Consider the following 19,131-nt stretch of genomic DNA (forward strand, 5'->3'; position numbering starts at 1 on the left):
AGAAATTTTTGAAAAAATTATTTGTATGATAAGGATATATTAAAAAAAAAAGTAAAGCTGAGTAATGAAGTCATATTTTTTGTGATAATCTCTGAAGTTTCCTTCATCTATTGTTGGTGGCTCTTTGGTGGTTTGCGAGCTCTGCTTGACTGGGGTGAAAGCTATAAATTAAATTGAGAGTAAAAAAATGTCATTGACAGAAAGCTCTAAGTGTGGTCTAAGGAGTCACTAGACAAAAGATGACAAACAAAATGGTAGTATATCCTCTGTGAGTGCACTGTCTTGTTGTGTCTGATTTCAGCTTACTTGCATCAAACGCTGATCTTCAGGATCAAACCAAGTTTAACTCACAAATTCAGAAACTTCTTTTGAGTTCCTCTTGCAAACTTGGCTGCGTCAGAAAACCTCTCCACTATTCAGAATAGTTGGCAGTCTCTCATTAAAAGAGGCCCAGAACTGGCAGAGCAAAGGGAATTCAGGTCAGAAAGAAGGCACATTCATCAGCTGATTCCTCTGCAGAAGGTTGTATAGCGCTTGCTGTGACAGGCTCAAACTGCTTTTCTGAGTCCTTCATCTATATCCTACTGACTAAGAATTAGAAGAAATAAGAAAATTAAATGAAAAATTCAGTTGAACTCATAAAGCTGAGCCAAAAACTCTTGTACTTACTATATGCTTTGTTTACAAATGCTCAAGAACTGTTTCTACCCTAGATGTTCTGCTGGTACAGTTAAACTAGTCATCAACACAAATGCCAGTTTATTTTCCATTATGAACTTACCAGTTCTTGGGTACTCGCTGTCCTTTACATTGTTTACGCAGAGTTCTAGGCTGCTTTTTCTTAGCACTCCAGCAAGATTCAGAACAGAACATGCTTTATCTGCTACTGATAAACAGACGACACATTAATTAGGATTTACCGAGCATACGGTGGCCTAAAACCAACACTGTTAAAAGCAAAGAAGCAATAATATGAAGATTGCAAATAATCATAAAACTAGGTTATTTTTAAATTGCTTAATATAAGGTTTTGAATTACCAGTTATGTGCCAATATAAACAGAACTACAAACTGTGTGTAATATAAAAAAAGCCTGCCTAAGAAAGCTACTTTTACTAACATTGTTCTAACTATAGTTAAAATAGTTATCTTGCTATACATATAACTTATATTTTGTTCAAAACAAATTATGTGATTATATAAAAAAATTCACAATTGGACATTCATTGTGTCTTTCAGGTTTTCATTTGTGATTTCAGTGAATCATGCAAAAACTCATATTAAGCAATTTTTTAAAAAAGCGGTGTGATGATTACTTGCAATGTCCATATCATATCCTTTCCCTGCTTTTAATATTAAGCAGAGAGCCTCTGGCACACACTGCTGAATACCTACTATTCTCATGATTAAAAGCACTGTGGGAATTCACCGTATCTTAGGTAAATTGTATAAATCAGGTTTAGAAAGGTATGAGCATTTCCAGATGCGTTACTGTACTGGTTTAACTAAAGTGGTTTAAACCCTGATTTTTAGTTTAAAATTGTAAATATTCATGTATAGATCTGGATGACATTTCAAAAGTGCTTAAAGGTACCTTTAAATATGACTCTAAGCCATTTGGATGTTCAGGTATATTTTGAAAAGTTACTTAGGGTTTGATCCAAAAAGATATAATATATGGCATAATCTTCAGCTTTGCAGTACATAAAAAAGCATGTGAATCTGGAAATGTGACTAACAAATACTGATGAATTAAGTTAGATCCGTAAGGCTAACCATCCTGTGCAGTCACTAGGCAGAGCAAAGACTCTCCAAAGGGGCAATCCCCAGAAAGCCCACAGGCTAAGCAGCAGCCACCTGGAGGTAGCGAGTACAGAACATCTCTGCTTCACTCTGAAGCTTTGGCTCCTCTTTGCACTTGGGATACCAATGTATTAGCAAATTAAAAGAATGTCAGGGCATACACCCAGGCACTGGCACTCAATCATCTCTACAAATAAATTCTTACAATGGTCCACAATAAATATTTGGTCTGTGACAGCTGTACACAATTCTTTGGTGTATTTAGGACTTAACATAATCTAGGGACCATTTCCCATCAGTAGTCTGGATGCAGCCATACTGTTCTGGAAAGTAATAAAAATTTGGTAATATAATCGTGACTACACTAGGTCACTTGCTAGCAGGACCAAGTAACAGGCCCTGGAAGTGTTTACCTTACTAGTATACATTAAGCTTTTGAATTATTTTCTGAGATTAAGGGCCTAAAGGAGCAGCGTACACCTACTTTAAAATGTGATCACGTGCAACATGATCTGTATGCACCAGGGACTGAAGCATTCACTTAAGAAGGGGAGACCCTGAGGGGGTCCTTTTCAGCCTAAGGAAATTCTAGTCCACATTCCCTACCTGCATTATATTAGTCAGTGTTCTCTGGATTCTTACATATTTTACATTAAACAGACTTCTTGGTCTCTGTTCTCCCTTTTTTTATGGGTTGGTTTTTTTTGACTGCTTTTATCTGATATAGATGCATCCCTGTAAGACCATGTGTGTGTAAACGCAGAATTGCACCTGGTCAGTCCTTAGTCACTGACTTCATATTCTGTCTATTCCTTGAGAAATTGCTTCTGTTGTTTTACCTGTCATTAAATGAAGGAACTTAAAACCATCCACTCATTTGCCTGTGCCGAAAGTAGCCAGCGTACCTTTAGCTCACGTAGATGGTATGATCGCCCATCCACTGAAGACATTCTGGTGGAACCCATTCATTGTGGGTTGACATTGTCCTGTTGTTCAGTTTGTTTTGACCTCTTGTATCTGTTTTAAACTTCATTTATTTTTTCTTTCTACTTTTGAGGTTGCATTTTTGATGTTCAAGTTCGCACCAGCATGAATCAAGAGTTTAAATCACCAGGGACTCCAGAAGGTCACCCCAATTCTGGTCGCAGTGTTGGACAATGTAAAGATTCCCCATGCGGTTTAATAAAATGCAGAAATGGTGGGAAGTGCATAGAAGGTGGCTCTACTGTTTAGTAAGTATAATTTTTTTTGTAGACTACAGCATAGACTGATCTCTAGACTAATAACTATGGTAATCTAGTGTCTTGATAACAGAAGTCTCCAGGAGCCTATCATCTTATTGGAAAGAAAAAAACCTGCTGAAGGGTTCATTCAGTTACACAGAGAATTTTAATTTTATGTTAATAAAATCAAAACTAAAATACTAGAATTATGTTAGAACACTTCCTGGGGAACTTTTTAAAGAATTTCCATGGACGGGTTCTGCTCCACTGAAGTCACTGGCATCCAGACTTACTACAAAATGCATGGGAAGAACTAGAATTTTAGGAAAGACATTTTTTTAAAACTAAGTGAGCAGCCTAGCTAGCAGAGAACAAATAGCAAAGAGGAGAGCTTGACTGTCTTAATGTCTGAACACGGCTGATGGGGCAAAAATAGGTGGCTTCTGTTTCCTGGAAATTAGCATTTTCATCTAAGAACCCCTTTCTGGAGTAAACCACTGACTGCCCAACATCAGAAAGTTCTAAGCTAGTTTAAATCCTTAGGAGCTCCCTTACCAAGCACCTGTGCATCCTTCTCTCCTGCTCAGTCTCTCCCTAATACACACAGTTCTCTGTGCCTGTAGTTGTGATTTCTGTGGATACTTTCCTGACTCTCAAATGCACCTTCCCTGGTCACTCTTCATGCCATTCTCAAGCATTCGTTCATTGCCCTTCCAGATCTGCTGGCTGGCCTGCTCATGTAAGACCTTCTTTATCCATTTCAAACAAAACAAGGTGTGTTAGTAAGGATCTCATGTTAAAATTGTTTGAACTATGTTAGTTCATCATATAAGCTGTTCACATGGCTGATCTGATGGGATAAGTGGTAGCGAGGACAGCTGGCCCAGAAGATGAATCTATGGTCTTTCATGCCTTATCAGTATGGGTAGATGGATCTTAGTGTCCAGACTGTAACGCATACAAGAAGGAAGTACATTTGCAGTTCCAAATTGCTGTTGTTTGTCAACACTTCCATTGTAATGAATCTTGTTTTCAAATACTTTGTAACTCAGCTGTAAAACCTTTGCTGAGGAGCACTTTTGATTTTAAAAGTATCTGCCAAGATTAATTATACTTGCTTCCCCTCATGTGCTTCCACATGTTTTCATTTATTTACAAGTATTTGCATAATTTTTTTAAAAAAAGAAAAGTGCTGATTTAAAACATCTGAAGACACTGACTGAAAACACTGCAGACAAAAGGACAGGTAAGAAGAAAAAGACAGGCTTTGCAATGTGGCGCCTCTGTGTATGATTCTTCTTCAAAACAACAAAGACCTGTCCTTCTGTGTGTTACAAAGAAAGGTGTTTGCATACCTGTCAAGCTAAAAAAAATTTACTGTCTGTGTGTTAGAGAGACAATTATATGGTAATTGGTTTTGCTGCCCGAGACAAATCTTCACCTGTAAGAAAACCTGTACAAAACAGGTGCTTCTAAAGCTAGTAAGGCTGTACTAAAATTTGGAAAATTCACCCCTGAGATGGAGCATGCAGTTCCCTCCCCATTCTCCCTACAAGCATATTTATATTCTCTTAAATACAGTAATGAATGAAATGCTTTGAAAGATATAATCCAAGTTCCTTTCCGATTGTTGCGCTACAGTATGTCCCAAAAATTGCACTTCGCAGGATCCTTCCAGAACTGTTAACCCCTTGACATTCAGAGTGTTTGATCTTTCTGAGGGACAAGAAAGGAGAATGGCACTCTTTTCATTTATGAGCATATTAGAGTAGATACAAAACCAAAACTGCAAGAAAAAAATATCAGAACTATGGGCTGAAGCATGCCACTCCCATTTGCCCACCTACACCACCCTGAATTCTTGCTTCAGCAACTTACCCAACCGTGCTAAGTCATGTCTATAAGGCACACAGAGCCACCACCAGCAAGATCTAGAGAATATTTAGAAAGCAGATGGCAGGCTAGAGTGGCAGCTGGTGACATAGCTACATTGGAAGCTTGATATTTATAGGCAAAGTTCTTTTTCGTCATTATAGTTTCATAATTTGTATTCCAGACTGGTTTAGAGACTATTTATTATAAAATTGGGGGGGGGAAGTAATTTGTTTTTTCTGGGGTTGGTTTGTTTGTTTTTAATTTATGGTGGCCTACTACTGAATTATATTCTTCTCATATTTCAGGACAGCTAAGTCTTCAAAGACTACGTATATATGCATGCATGTACCAGTAATGACAACATTTTCCTCTCACAAAAAAAAGTGAAATATTGCCAAAGAGGTGTGGATGTAGCATGCATAGCATTTTTGTCAGTGTATGATAGCTGTCAACACCATCTCACATTTTCTCAAAGGGAACTTCCTTCTGTTTTCAAATCATCTGTCTTCCTTTGAAGAGCAGAGTCCTTGAGGGAACTGCATTTGTGTTCAAATATTTTTTCTCCTGAAATGAGATCTCTCCAGAGGTTTTTGTTGCTATTTTGAGCTATTTTTATGTCTTGCTTTCACCACCCTGCCAGAAATTGTGCAGTGCCATTAAGCTGTAGATTCAGTTGCTATAGGGATAATGCTTTGATGTAAATAGAAGTAGAAATATACAGCATTAAACTTTACATTCTGGCCAGCAACAGAGCACAACTACTATGTTTTAACAAAATAAAGAGGAAATATTTTAATAATAAAATCAAGAATTTTATGTTCAAGGGACAATAATATCCTCCATTATTTTATTTATGGCACAGAATCATACACAATATACCTGTCACAATACCTGTCACAAGATTGTCTATGAAGTGTTATGGCTATTGCTTGTTGCTAAAGTAAAAGAAAAAGGTTGTCTTGTGTGCACTTTGAACAGAACATCAGACATAATAGGCAGGATTCAGTTTGCTAAATGTAAGCATGTAGTGTCACTTTAGATACCCCCGGGGTAGACCATTTGGCCTTCAGCTGCTGCTTCAGAAGAGCTTAGGACTTTCATAAGCCTTCTGTCGTATCTCCAAGCCTCATGTGGATTTCTTAGTACTCTATAGCTTTCAAATATCACTAGCCATTTAGGTTTAGGAAATTAAATCCTACCCCTATATGGTAAAGGGATGTCCTGTAAAATGAGCTGCTATAGTTTCATTATTAGGTTAGATTTGATTAGAACAAATTTTCAGTGCAAGGAGGGAACCAATCTTTAATGCAAGGAAATATTTTTATAGTTTGTAAGGGAAACTCTATTTAATTGCTGTGGTTTAGATCAATAAAAGTTTCTACTTTTGGGGGTGGATTTGCTATCTAAAAATTGTCATCTAAATTGGCTTTTTTAATAGGACACTTTCGCAGAATTCTATTGTTCTCTTTGTTTAAATAGAGTTAATTTCCTTCCAATCTTAATTTCTTCAGATTCCATTTTCCCCTTCTAGCCTGAAGATAGGCTGTTTTTTAATAATGCTCTAGTTTTCTACTGCCTGAATTTAAAGCCACTTTTATTTAGAGGTCTCCTCCATTGCTCAGCATCTTTCGGTTCCAATACAATGCAAATTTAAGAACAGTATCTGGAAATCTGCAGCAGTTTGTGTAGCCTGATGTGGCCAATACAGGCCATTATGAATTTGAGATGTCCTGCAGTATCTGAGATACACATAAAATATTTGCAAATGTGACAATTCCTTCTGGAATAGTAGTTGGCAGCCAGATGAGATACCCCAGGGAGTTTCTGATAGCACTAAACATCTGCCTCGTCTCAGTTGGCCTAACTACTTAGGTAAATTAATTGAGCCTCTGATCTCCCTTGAGTATACCCATCTTACATGTAGACACCTAGATCCAGGTGTCTGAATTTGCAGGGCTGAGTACCTCCTTTACTGTTATAAGATTACTTGGTTGATTTGAAACCACATTTGCATAACTATAGGAAGTTGCAGGTTTGTTAGTATTGAGCATGACATTTTAAACATGATATTTTTTATGTTTAATGTAAGAATGCTCTTTGTTTAGATTAGGAAACCACATTGGATATAAACAAACTTTCCAATTCCTTCACAAAAATCCTTTAGGACCTTTAGTGATTTCCCTGTAAGGATCAAGAAATACTTGGGTTTTATTAGGATTTTGTGTAGTAACATACAGACATATTGCTTACATAGTTTAGGAAATGAAATTACTTTTAATGATTTTTTTAAAATCTTGCCTGAATGTTTATATAATAAATTTCAGGGTTTGGTCCCTAATCAACAGTGACATAAACTTGTGCTTACTTAAGTAGAAACTGTGTTACTTATTTGAGAGCTCAGTTTGGCTTTGGTAAGGGTCTTTGAGCCTGGAAAGCCATTCTGTGAACTCTGCATGACACTCTTAGGCATTTGACAAGAAACAAACAAGAAAAAGAAAAATACATTAAGTTAAACCATACTTTAACTTCCAAAATACAACATGGCAGGCCAAATGATGGAAAGGATTTGAAATGCTGCCTCTTCCCTTATCTCTCTAAAGATTAGGAAATTTTGGATCTAAACTTCTCAACCCCAGCCCAACTTGCTTAGGAGTGTTAAGTAGAAGAGGTTGCATTTGTTCATAGACCTTTGCCACTGCATGCCACAGCAAACATGTTCACCTCTGTGCAAATGGTTTTCAATTCACTTAAAAGCCTAACTTTTATTAGGTACTAAAAGACAAGTATGAAAAGAAACTTAAACAGACATATACAGATACAAGCAAGGGAAAGGGGAAGAACCTTTGTGTGTGCTGCCCAACAGCAGTAGCTTCAGCTCCAAACACCCTGCTTCGCAGCACAAGAAATGGGCATTTCTGTTTGCCACCCTGGGAGTTAAATTACTTCCCCTTCTCAGTAGCTTTCATGCATCAAAGCATAACATTTATAGCTGAGACAGAAAGCATTCTGATGCTGACTTTGATGAATTGAGGTGCTTTTGCTTTTGCAAGGTCTGGTCCTCTTTTCCCCTTCATTCCAAATAGCTGTTTATCACTCTGAAGGACTTGTTGGCTGTGCTTTGTTTGCGTGTTGTTGTCTGATCAGAAGGTTTGGTGAAACAGCAGAGTTTCACAGACTCCTCATTATGTTTTGCCCAGAAACAGTGGGCTGATTAATGGAGAAAGTGTAGCTCAGTGAGTTTGAAAAAAAATTCAAGATTTTGCACAAATATGAAAAGACAGGGGCTAAGAATCAATCAAAATATATGAGGTTTAGCCATAGTCTTAGTCTCTCTTAGTCTTGAGAGAGAAAACTTCCAGGGAAAAATCAGTAAGTGCTTTTATGCAGGAGAACAATCTTTTTATCATAAAGTATCACTAAATTCTAAAATACAAATAGGTCTAACTTATTTCATTTTAACTATTTTGAAACTTTTTCTTTTTAGTAAGGAGGGCATTTTTAACATCAATGCCAAGTGTATTCTGTATCTAACAATTTCTATAGAGTTCATACTAATTTTGAATTTACAGGTTAGTGTGAATTTTTTTGTTATACTCTCCTAGCCTGAATGAAAGAAAGGCATAAAGACTAGTGGACACTAACAAGTCCAATGATTCGGTCAGTTTAGGTGATTTACTTATGGCATAGATTTACAGTCATAGATACATGACACTCCGATTGCCACCTCTTTCATGGTCAAATCCACTATCCTCTTTTCCATCAAGTGCTTCACCAAACCTACCTCTGGTGTGCCAATTAGAAGAATTTAGCAAATGAATAATGGCTAAGTGAAAGGCAGTTGCTGACAGACTCTTGTTACTAGCTAAAATTTGGAATTCTTAGCAGTTCCCTTACACTGACATCTGACTGCTCTTCACAGATTTCCTTTCCCTTTTAATTTTAACTTTGACTCCTCCCAGCTCATGAAGCCAAGGCCTTTTTGAGTTATGTGTAGAGCAAAACACAAAAAAGCCGCAAGCTTTTTTCTCTTTTTTTTTCCCCAGATGCTAATATTGTAATGCTAAGATTAAAAATAAAATGTTTCCTATTAAGTACTTTCTTTTACAATAAAATAAACATTTCAAAAAGTTAAATGAGTAACTTTGTTACTACAATTTTCTCTTAACCATTTTGGATCAGATGACTAAATATAGGAATACAAACTTGAAAATCTTAATTACATTGCTACTGACATGTTGATTTCTTTTTGTAATAATGTTGCATTCTTTCCTTTCACTTACCCACCATAGCTGTGACTGCCTCACTGGATGGAAAGGTGCATTTTGCACAGAAACAGTGTCAGTATGTGAACCAGAGCATGATCCTCCACATTTGTGCAAGCAAGGTGGTACCTGTGTGCCACTGCCTTACGGCTACACATGTCACTGTCCTCTTGGAACAACCGGTACCTATTGTGAACAAGGTATGTCAAATGGATAGTACGCAGTACATAGAATTATGTGATAATGCCCAGGCAGAAAACTACAGTATTTTGTAACATATCAATGAAATGTGACATAGAGACACAAAGTACAAAAGGGATTTTAGTTAAGAAAGTGGTGCTCCTTTCTCTTAGAAAAATCAAGGAATTTAAAGCTTTGAATTGTTAGTGTTTTCTGACTCTGCTTATTCTTAACACCATTTGTTCCTTCAGTTCATTCAATCAAACGAATTTCCTTTCAAATCATTCAATCAAATTCATGAGGAGCACGGCATTGTCAGATACCGAGGGGACAGGAAGCATTGCAGAGCAGCGTTACAGTAGTTCAATTCCCAAGCTCACCATAATTAAATATGTTGAGAAATACACTGAAGAGCTCAGTAGTACACTTCTGAGTACACTTCAGAAGTAGGAAACAACTGGGACCTTATCCAATTTCTGCTGACACTAATGGAGAGGTTACTGTTGACTTCACCAGCTATTGGGTAGGGATGCACTGAGAATTATGATAAAATATGCAAACATCACTGTAATAATCTTCAAGAGTCTATTCTCCCTTGGCTTTCTTCCAACATGTCACCCTCAAAAGACGTCCTCAGTTTGCCAGCTTTTCATTTCTGACCCTCATGTATAGGAGTCCTTTATCTGTCTGTTTTCTTCTCTGAGAGCTTGCACAATAGAATATTCAACAGTATGGATACACAGGTGCTACAAGCTCAGGGACTTTTCCTGTAAGTATCTAAAGTGCCTCTGTGTGCAAGGGATGTAGTACTGTCCGCATTCTCTATTCCGCAGCTCTTAGATTCAAATTAATATTGTACAAGCCTATGTTTTTCCTTTGAGAAGCTCTCTTTACATCTTGTGGAGAACTCCAGTTACTGTTAAATAACTCCCTTTTCAAACTGCTTGCCAAGGTCCAACCTCTCTTGTTGTGCCTACAGAGGGAGTTTCAGGCACAAAACTGACAAGCTGAACTGCATTTGACCCGATTTGCAGTCTTCACCCTATAGATGGATACAGTTTTAAAATCCCATTACAGAAAGCATGTGCAATTGGTAGGCTCAAATCAAAGAGAATATAGCTTCTGGAAAGCCATTGTTAAATTCTTTATTCCATGTAAGAATGTGCTTGCTCTATTGCCTCTGCTGCAACAACTTTTCAGGGCTCTTTATATGAACTTTTCAACTTTGAATTCTCATTTCAATTGAGGTTTTCAAAAGTAATGCCATCTGGATTCAGGACACTGATCAACAGGACATGTGCTATACACAAAGCAGGTAATTAATCAGGTAAACAGTCCTGTGTTCTGGTTTCAGAACATATTTGTACTTTCTTGTGATGGCCACTATTACCAGTACAAATAGCTTATATCTGAGCAACAGAAAATTGTATTTCTTGTAGATTGTCATTCTTTTAGTAATTCCTCCACCTGGTAAACACATTAGAGGGTTCCTCTCTGTTTTATTTAAAAGCTTTCTTTTTATGAATAGGGACTATGGGTCCTCACCAAACTGTTTGCCCTGAATTTCACCTTACTCTGGCAGAATAATGAATTATCATGAGATTTTTCAAAGCACAGTTTGCACTTTTAGTGGATGGCAAATTGCTAAAAAACAGCTGCTTATCAAGATTGAATATCTCATCTCTGGATTGATGGTGGTTATTGGAGCCAAAAGAAAAAGAGACAGAGAGCAATGAATAGCCCAAGGGACCAGGAGAGAACAAAGGGAAATTAGATGATGGAGACTAATGAATGTGCAAGAAAGAAGGAAAAAAGTGAGAGAAAAAGACAGAAAAGATTTATGAGGCAAAAAAGCAGAGGAAAATAACAAAGAGGAAGAACAAATAGGGCTTTACCAAATAATAGCAACTGCTAAATACAGTACAACAGAATGGACTGCATGAGAACAAGTCAGGTGAAGTAAGTAAATGGGGCAGTAGGGGTAGAACCACAATAATAAGGAACAGTACTCTGACCAGAAATGTTAAGGGTACGTAAACATAAACTGACAATAATCAAGCACTAACTTGCCTAGCAAACACTAAAAATGTTTGTGGTTCTTTATGAACTATGTATGTGAGAGATGAAAGCATATGTGCAGATGAGGACGTAACTGTTCTTAAAGAGTACCGTGATGTGTCCTACTTAGAGCAGCAACTCAAACCTCCAAGGATGCAATGACTGTCAGCACAGAGATATGGTGCACTATGATTAAGCTTTAGTAATTGGAGCTGTACTAACAAGTGTTCAGTAGTTGGAAAACTAAGTTAGAACAAGAGTAAACCCAGGGAGAGCAAGATCAATTGAAGAATATAGTTTTAATGGCTCATATGGCCTGAAATTCACAGTGCTTACTTGGTCCACTCTCATGATGCTCATTGCCAAAGTGTAAATACTGAGCAATATTCTCAGGAGGTTGCAGTAAGATGAGTATTAAATCATATATTTTAGAGGAAATTAGAAGAAATCAACCCACTTGATGAAGAGAGGGTAGCAGTTTCAATTACCCTGCCTTTCCTATAGGCTGTACATGATCAATTAATATTCAGCAAGTAGTACACAAGTATTTTTTGTTCTGACACTCTGAGAGCAAATATTTCGTCACATATTTCAACCTGCCAAAGCAAGTGCCAGGACTTGCTTTTCTAGGAGAAGGATCAAGAGGTTTAGCAGGTAGGCAGCACACTGGTGACTGAAGTGCAGTAGGAAGATGCCTATGAAATGTAAGACCTACTTTGGAAAGGCAAGCATCCATAAGGAGCACGAGGAAGTGAGGAGAGGGTTAGAAATTAGATCTGAATGGATCCAAGGAACAAAGCCTTGTCAGGCAAGGCAGAGCAATACATTAATTCTAGAATAATTTAAAGCTCCACTTCTTGGGTGTACTGTGTTGTCCGAACCTATTAACACTCATAAGACAGGATGGTTCTTCAAGTGTGTTAGGTTTCTAAAGGTAACACTGATGTAAACAAACAAAAAATTATTAATTTATACTGCCAGAGATAAAAGTGGTTGTAATGAAATGGGAAGGAAATGGAAAATTTATGCAGGAGTCTTTTTTACTTAGTGTTAACATTGCCGTCTGGACTCAGACTGCTTCTAAGACTGTTCATGACACACTAAGCAACAGATAATTCCATTCCACTGGTTTGAAAAGGTCACAACTGTAACAGTAACACAGGAAAACCAGCCCAAATCCTGAAGTGCATAAATGGCAACCAAATATTGTCAAGATCTGGCACAGTGTTAATTCTTAGTTAGCACTCCTTTAACCACAAGGATTAGGAACATGATGGAAGTAGTTTATCTGGGGGGTTTTTTAAAGTAGTTACATTTTCCAGGACACCAAAATATGACGTTAACAAAATCTTTCCTTCATTTGACTTAAGTTTGCAACTGAAGTACCAGACAACTGATTGAGAAGTGAAGCTTCAGCCCAGAGCAGCACGTAATTTAGGCTAGTTATTTCATTAACACACAATGTTCAAAACCAACAAGAGGCTCCAGCTCCCAGCACTTTGGGAGAGACTAATGCATGGCTTTGAACATCAAATTCCAGCTTAATCCGTTTGGCCCAATGAGTTCCTTTGTAATTAGATATCTCAAAGGGTTTCTGAAGAGGGGGAAATCTCTAAAGGACCTGGTTGTTTCAGTTGTCCTGCAAGTACACAGTAGACCTATTGGCTTCAGTGTGATTACCACTGTGAGAAAAAGTGGCCAAGGTCAAGTGTCACGGATGATTCTTCCTGGGGAAGAAGCAACAGTGTAAAACCCTTTTGCTGCAGATAGTTTTATAAGACATCATTATTATATATGTGAACACAATATCTTTTTCATAACTAGTAATTATTGAGCTGTTAACATTAAAAATACAGACATGTTATCCATAATTACTGTCTGCAATTATATTCTAATCTCCACTAAATGGTATCTCAGCAGCTTATTCCTCTTACAAGAACAGTGTTCCTGTGTGACGCCAGTAACCCTGTCTCTAGAAGTGGCCAATAATGAAGGTTTAGAGAAAAGTTTAACCCAGCAACTATATGTGACATCTCCCTGAAGTAGTCTTCTAGCATCCAAACATTTGTGGCATAACAATTTTTTTTTCTTGTCCTTTGCTTGAATGGGTTAAATCAAGTCTCTCACCTTGACATAAACAGTATCACTTAAGGCAGTGACAAACTTGAGCAAAAATAAATTCGGAGTCAGTAAAGTTCCTCTGACATTGTTAAACATTGAGATATATTTTCACATAAGCTGGAATTCCTCTAGATACTAAGCATATGAAATTTATGTCCTAGATAATTTACTCAATTTTGCAGAGGAATGAAGAAGACCTATATTTTCAGATTAGTTAATTGTGAGACTTTACAGACCTGATAATATTCTCATATAAGGGGACAGCACTGTAATATTTGAAAGGTTCCATAGATGGCAGTATTGGAGAAGAATTGCCAGTCGCTAAAATAAGCACGGTTTTCATCACAATATTTCTATAAATCTTAAATGATTCAGCAGTTTTCTTCTTTAGCAGGATTAATTTGTGCCACATACTTTCATAAAATCTATTAAAATATTTTTTCTTTACTTCAAGGCATCATAATGGAATGATACTGGCCTTTTCACAAAGAAATTAGTTAATAATAGATTTCTTCAACTATATATTAGTCTCTGAATTCCATAGCTACAAATACTGACTGTCAATGTACAGCTGTTGAAGAAAGGAAAGCAAATGTAAAAAGCTTTTCATTGTTCTATCCTCAATTTAATGAGATACTTGCCAAGAAATAAAGCCATTTCCTTGATGAACAAATGGCAAACAACTTCCTTTGGCTATGTTTAACAGCTCAAGTCAACTTTCTAGATATTATTCAGATGTCAAATTCCATTATCTTGCTACAAAAATACAGCAAAATTTTGAAAATACCTGATAACCTGACAGAAAAGAAAAAAAGTAACAATTCTGTAACTATTTAATCCATCTTCATAGTCATGATGGATGAATGAATGAAAAATGGAAGAAAGTGACATTTGTAATAATTTTTACTATAAAGAACTTTTTCTTTCTACATAACCTAGAACGTTACTTGACATATTTTGACTGCCGTTTTAAGACAAATTAATTCACAGTATGATTTAGCTCAAGACTTTTACATGACCAGACACCTTACCTACAAACACTCAAGCACACATACATGTATGCATGCACATGTTGGATTTATCTGACAATGTAGTTAGACTTGCTGGCTTATTCATTTCATAGTCATTGGAAACTTTTGTTTCTATGTTTAACCATTTAAAGGACTACTGCAGACACTTATTAGTTTGGTTTTTTGAGCCACAGTGACTATTGTGTTCTCCTAGTCATTTACACAACACCAGTCCCATCAAGCTTTCTGTTTCCACTATCATTTTTTTAAACCTTGTGGCAACATGAGAAAATCTTTAAATAGTAGCTATAGCACTCATGTCTTATAAGGATAAAAGATGCTGTTGAATTTTTACCTAAAAAGCAATCTAAACTTTCAGATTTATCAGTAACAGTCCAGTAAACTTAATATTCGTGATAGGCACAAGAAAACGTACATTTGCAATATTGCTCCATATAATTTAAAATGTCAAGTAGAATGAAGTGAGTTGCCTACTTAAATACAAGCCACAAATTAATTGTATATAAACTCAAGTGAAAGTCATGCATGACAAAATGAAGGTGTTGATATGCAGTACAACAGTAATGCCCTCCATACCAAGTCAGCCATGAGTGACATGATATCCCAATAAAAATTCAGTCATGCACTTATAATTCCCTCCAGTTACCGAATTGAATAAGAACAAGATACAGCCAGCTAACTAGCACTTAGCAGGATGGCTCTGGAATTGTTTTCAGACTTCATCTGTGAGCATGAATGATTTGCTGAAAATATGCTAGTCACCTTACTTTGTGAAGATGTTCAGAGTTAGAAACTGTGTCAAGGGTAGGAACTGGTTTTAAAGGCAAGGCACGTAGATTTAAGCATCTACATATAACTTTAATATGTAAGTTCTCATTATGGTTAATGAACATCTAGTCAATATAGTCACTGAAACTATTTAGCTGATGGGAAGCTTTTCTGAATGTAGATGCTTAGTGCTGTTTCAGATGCCCTGGCATTCAAACTTGTATCCAAAAGCATCCAGACAGGGTTCATAAATATTGCACCGGACCTGTTGGACACCTGTGCCTTTTCAGAATGGCACATGAAGGTAAGGCAATAGAGGTTGTGTAAAAATAACAGTAAGTACCTATATTTAGGAAACTGAATGGAGCCTTGGAGGAGGCTACTTCAGGGTAAGGTGAAGCTCTTTCTAGATCTGTTGACTGTGTTGCATAGCAATGCTGTTCAGTTGCCTGAAAACAGGACCTGGTTACATGCTGCCATATGTCCCTCACAGCTTCCAGCTACCAACTGCAACAGGTCCTATGTTTGCTGTTATACCAACCAGGCCCATGTGGATGGCCTGGGTATGCTAAAGCATCTTGGCAGCAAGTGACAAACATGTTTAAGCAACTGAATCCCATCTTACATCACGGTTGACTGTAATGGGTATTTTCATGCCTATAAATAATATGTGTAGACAGCTAAATGTGTCTTAATGCCAAAAGTAATCCCTCCAATTTTATAGTACCCTATTTCCCCGACTTAATTACTCTCAAAAACACTATGTAGAATACCAGCTTTTTTATAGTCCAGTCCTCCTCAAAAGCACACTTGCACTGTTGTCAGACTAAATCCAGTCCATGATATAAGTGAATATCTCAATTTGAAAGTAGTTTAACAAAGTTTTAGAGACTTAATTCTTTACCAATTACTTTATCAGGCTGCACTGAGATACTCACAGCCCTGCTGAATGCCCTAGTCTTTAAACAATTGAAGGCTTCCAGTGCAGAAATGGTCCCAGTGAGGGAATCTCAGACTAGGCGTTTCTTGCAGGTTTCATCTTGAAAGCATCTTCAGAGCATTTCAATACCTAGAATAAGCTTACTACCAAAGCCAGGCATGGATTAAACATTTGTAGATTTTGTTTGTATCACATTTTCCTACTTGCCTAGCGATTAAGCATTTACTTTCACTATCATGATGCAAATACTTGAACCCATATCTGCCATATCCTCAAAGTATATAATAACTACTGAGCGATTGCGTATGTAAGGTTTTCTTTTTTTCCTCTATCATCTAATCTCTTTCAGGAAACTTTTGTTTACTCAAATATTCATTGGACAAAAAAATAGAAATTATCCTATCCTGGCTATAATATCCATATCCTCACATGCAGGAGAATCAGGTTCAGATTTCTGGTCCAATTGATTTCCTAGTACTGAGGTTTCATAGCCTGCTACCAGTACAATTTGCTGGTTCACATGACTTATTCTTAGGTACTCATCTCTTAATATGTCTCGTACTGAAAGACTGAGGTTTACTGTTTTAACTTTGGCTGGTAATAGCTATTTTAGGCTTTGGAAAGCCAGAAATCTCTTTAGGGATTTAGCCATATGCTCCTAGATGTTACTTCTTAGCTAATTAGGTCTCTAATTAGCTAACAGTAGAGTTTACAACTCCACTGAAACAAAACCAAGCAGAACCATAGACTTCACTTACAAAATTGCAATCTTTTGTTCCAGTATTGCTTAGAATAGCGAATGCCTCTGTCTCTCCTCTTCAGGGACAGCAAGGATTACTAATGGCTGCAGGTCTGGCAAAATTACAACTTCCATGAGTATATTGTTCTAACCGTTGTATTCGAGCTGTGTTAATAATCGATACTTTTGTTAACATGCTCTACTTGTTACTGCACTAAAAATGGAAGTTTAACTATACTTTTTTTTTTTTGCTATACATGAATTAGTTTACAACTTGTGAAAAGTTAGCTCTCCAAAGATTAAACAAAAAGTGATAATTCAACAGAAAAATACATTTCCATTTAGATAAGGTGAAATTAATTTTCTTCAGTTTTTCCAAATATTTACACAGAAAAAAAGAAAAAAAAAGTCCATGCAATATCAGTAATCTTTGAGCTACAACCTTAAGCAAATTGCATCTTCAGATGAAGATTTCCATACAGCCATATTTGTCATTGTTTTCCAAAATGAAAAAAGCAGCTGGTGAAGCTCTCTCGCTATGAAGGAATGAAACCACTGAAAATTCTGACTGTGGAGTTTAAAGCTTTCAGACAGGTGTTTATTGCTAATGAACTGTTAGAGTTGCACTGTAAGTGCCAGGGCCCCGAGCGCATCCTCCCACTGCTTCCTGAGGGTTTATCTGCTTGGTCTGAGAGCCAGCCTAGAGATGGGGCTGGTGTCTGGTCTCAAAGACAGCTCTGCTGAGAAGCCCCAGCAGGAGCTTCCTCCTGCATTGCTTTTAAATAGAGGCTCCTGCCCTTGATCCCTTGCTGAACTACACTGCAGCAGCATTACATCCACGCCTTGCCTGGCCATGTTGATCTGGACCTGGACCCACAGACTGACTTGCAGGCTTGACCTTAACACCTGCCTCATCACAGTGGAACTGCCTGGGGATCTGGTGTCTGGAGCTGACCTGGCTGCTCCCCTGGGCCTGTCCTGCTCACCTCACTCTGGGCAGGGCCCTGACTGGAGAGGCCTGTGCCTTGCCAGCCATGTTATATTACTCCTGGCCCCTGGCTCCTGGCTCCCAGCGCTCACTGCTCCCTAACAGTAAGCCTGGCTTCTAACATCACCAAAATAAAACAATGAGTTCTATGAAAAATCTTGTCTGATATATTTACTTGCAAAAAGGTTTTGAGAAAAGAAAAGCAAACTGATATAGCTAGTTAATATCACAGACTGACCCATCCATCCAAACCTATTTTTGCCAATATGGCCATTTGGTTACTATGAAAGACTGTCAGAGGTCTTGTCAAACTTGAGGCAAACAAAATTCACTGCTCTTGGCCTGGCAGTGAGCCACTCATCTCCTCAGAGAAAGCTATCAGTCTGGTCATAGATAATTCGACCTTGTCACCATTTTGTCCTTTATGTGCTTGGATATTGTGTCAAGGAGGTTTTGCTCCATGATAGTTCCCAAGTGAGGCAAGGCTGACTAGTCTATAGGTCCCTGCATCATCCTTCTTGCCTTTGTTGGAGGAGAACATGATGTTTTGCCTTCCTCCAGTCATCAGGAACTTCCTGTCATCGCCATGACCTTTCAGAGCTTATTGATAGCAAGCAGCCTCACGGTGATATTGGCCATCTCCCTCAGCACTCGGGGATGAAACTTGGCTTGTTCCCTGCCCACGTGTATGTCTGATTAGCTGATGTGTTCCCAAATTCTTCCCTGCCATAGATAATGTTTCACTTCCTCAAGCTCAGCTGGCAGGCTCAGGGACTTAGGAGGCTTGATCAGGCTTTACCAAGTGAAAAATGAGCCAAACAAGGCTTTGAGTATTTTGGCTTTTTCTTTGTCCTTTGTTACTAGGTCCTCACTCCTTTGAGGAGCGGCCTCACATTTTCCTTAGCCTTCTTGTTGAAGGCCCTTCTTGTTTCCCTTCACATGCCTTGCCAGTTTCAACCCCTCCTCCATCCCTGATCAACTTGGGCGTTGGCTCTGTATTCCGGCTGGGTAGCCCATCCCTGCTTCCACAGCCTTGCTGCTTCCATCTTGGAGTTTGAGCTCAATTTTTTCATGTTGACTGTTTTACTTTTCCACTGTAAGTTTCCTTGACGTGCTGAATAGCAAAATGGGCTTGCTGAAAGT

General features: G+C 37.8%; 1 protein-coding gene across 1 annotated transcript in view; it reads left to right on the forward strand.

Moving 5' to 3' along the window:
* The window catches only part of EYS (eyes shut homolog), a 939,662-nt gene that overhangs the window by 905,488 nt on the left and 15,043 nt on the right, over window positions 1–19,131 (forward strand). The window contains exons 45-46 of the mRNA XM_059831070.1: window positions 2,861–3,035; window positions 9,191–9,363. Coding sequence (XP_059687053.1) covers window positions 2,861–3,035; window positions 9,191–9,363 — 348 coding nt within the window. The remainder of the gene's footprint in view (window positions 1–2,860; window positions 3,036–9,190; window positions 9,364–19,131) is intronic.

This window comes from Gavia stellata, chromosome 2, assembly GCF_030936135.1.
Source record: "Gavia stellata isolate bGavSte3 chromosome 2, bGavSte3.hap2, whole genome shotgun sequence".
In the NCBI taxonomy this organism is placed as follows: Eukaryota; Metazoa; Chordata; class Aves; order Gaviiformes; family Gaviidae; genus Gavia; species Gavia stellata.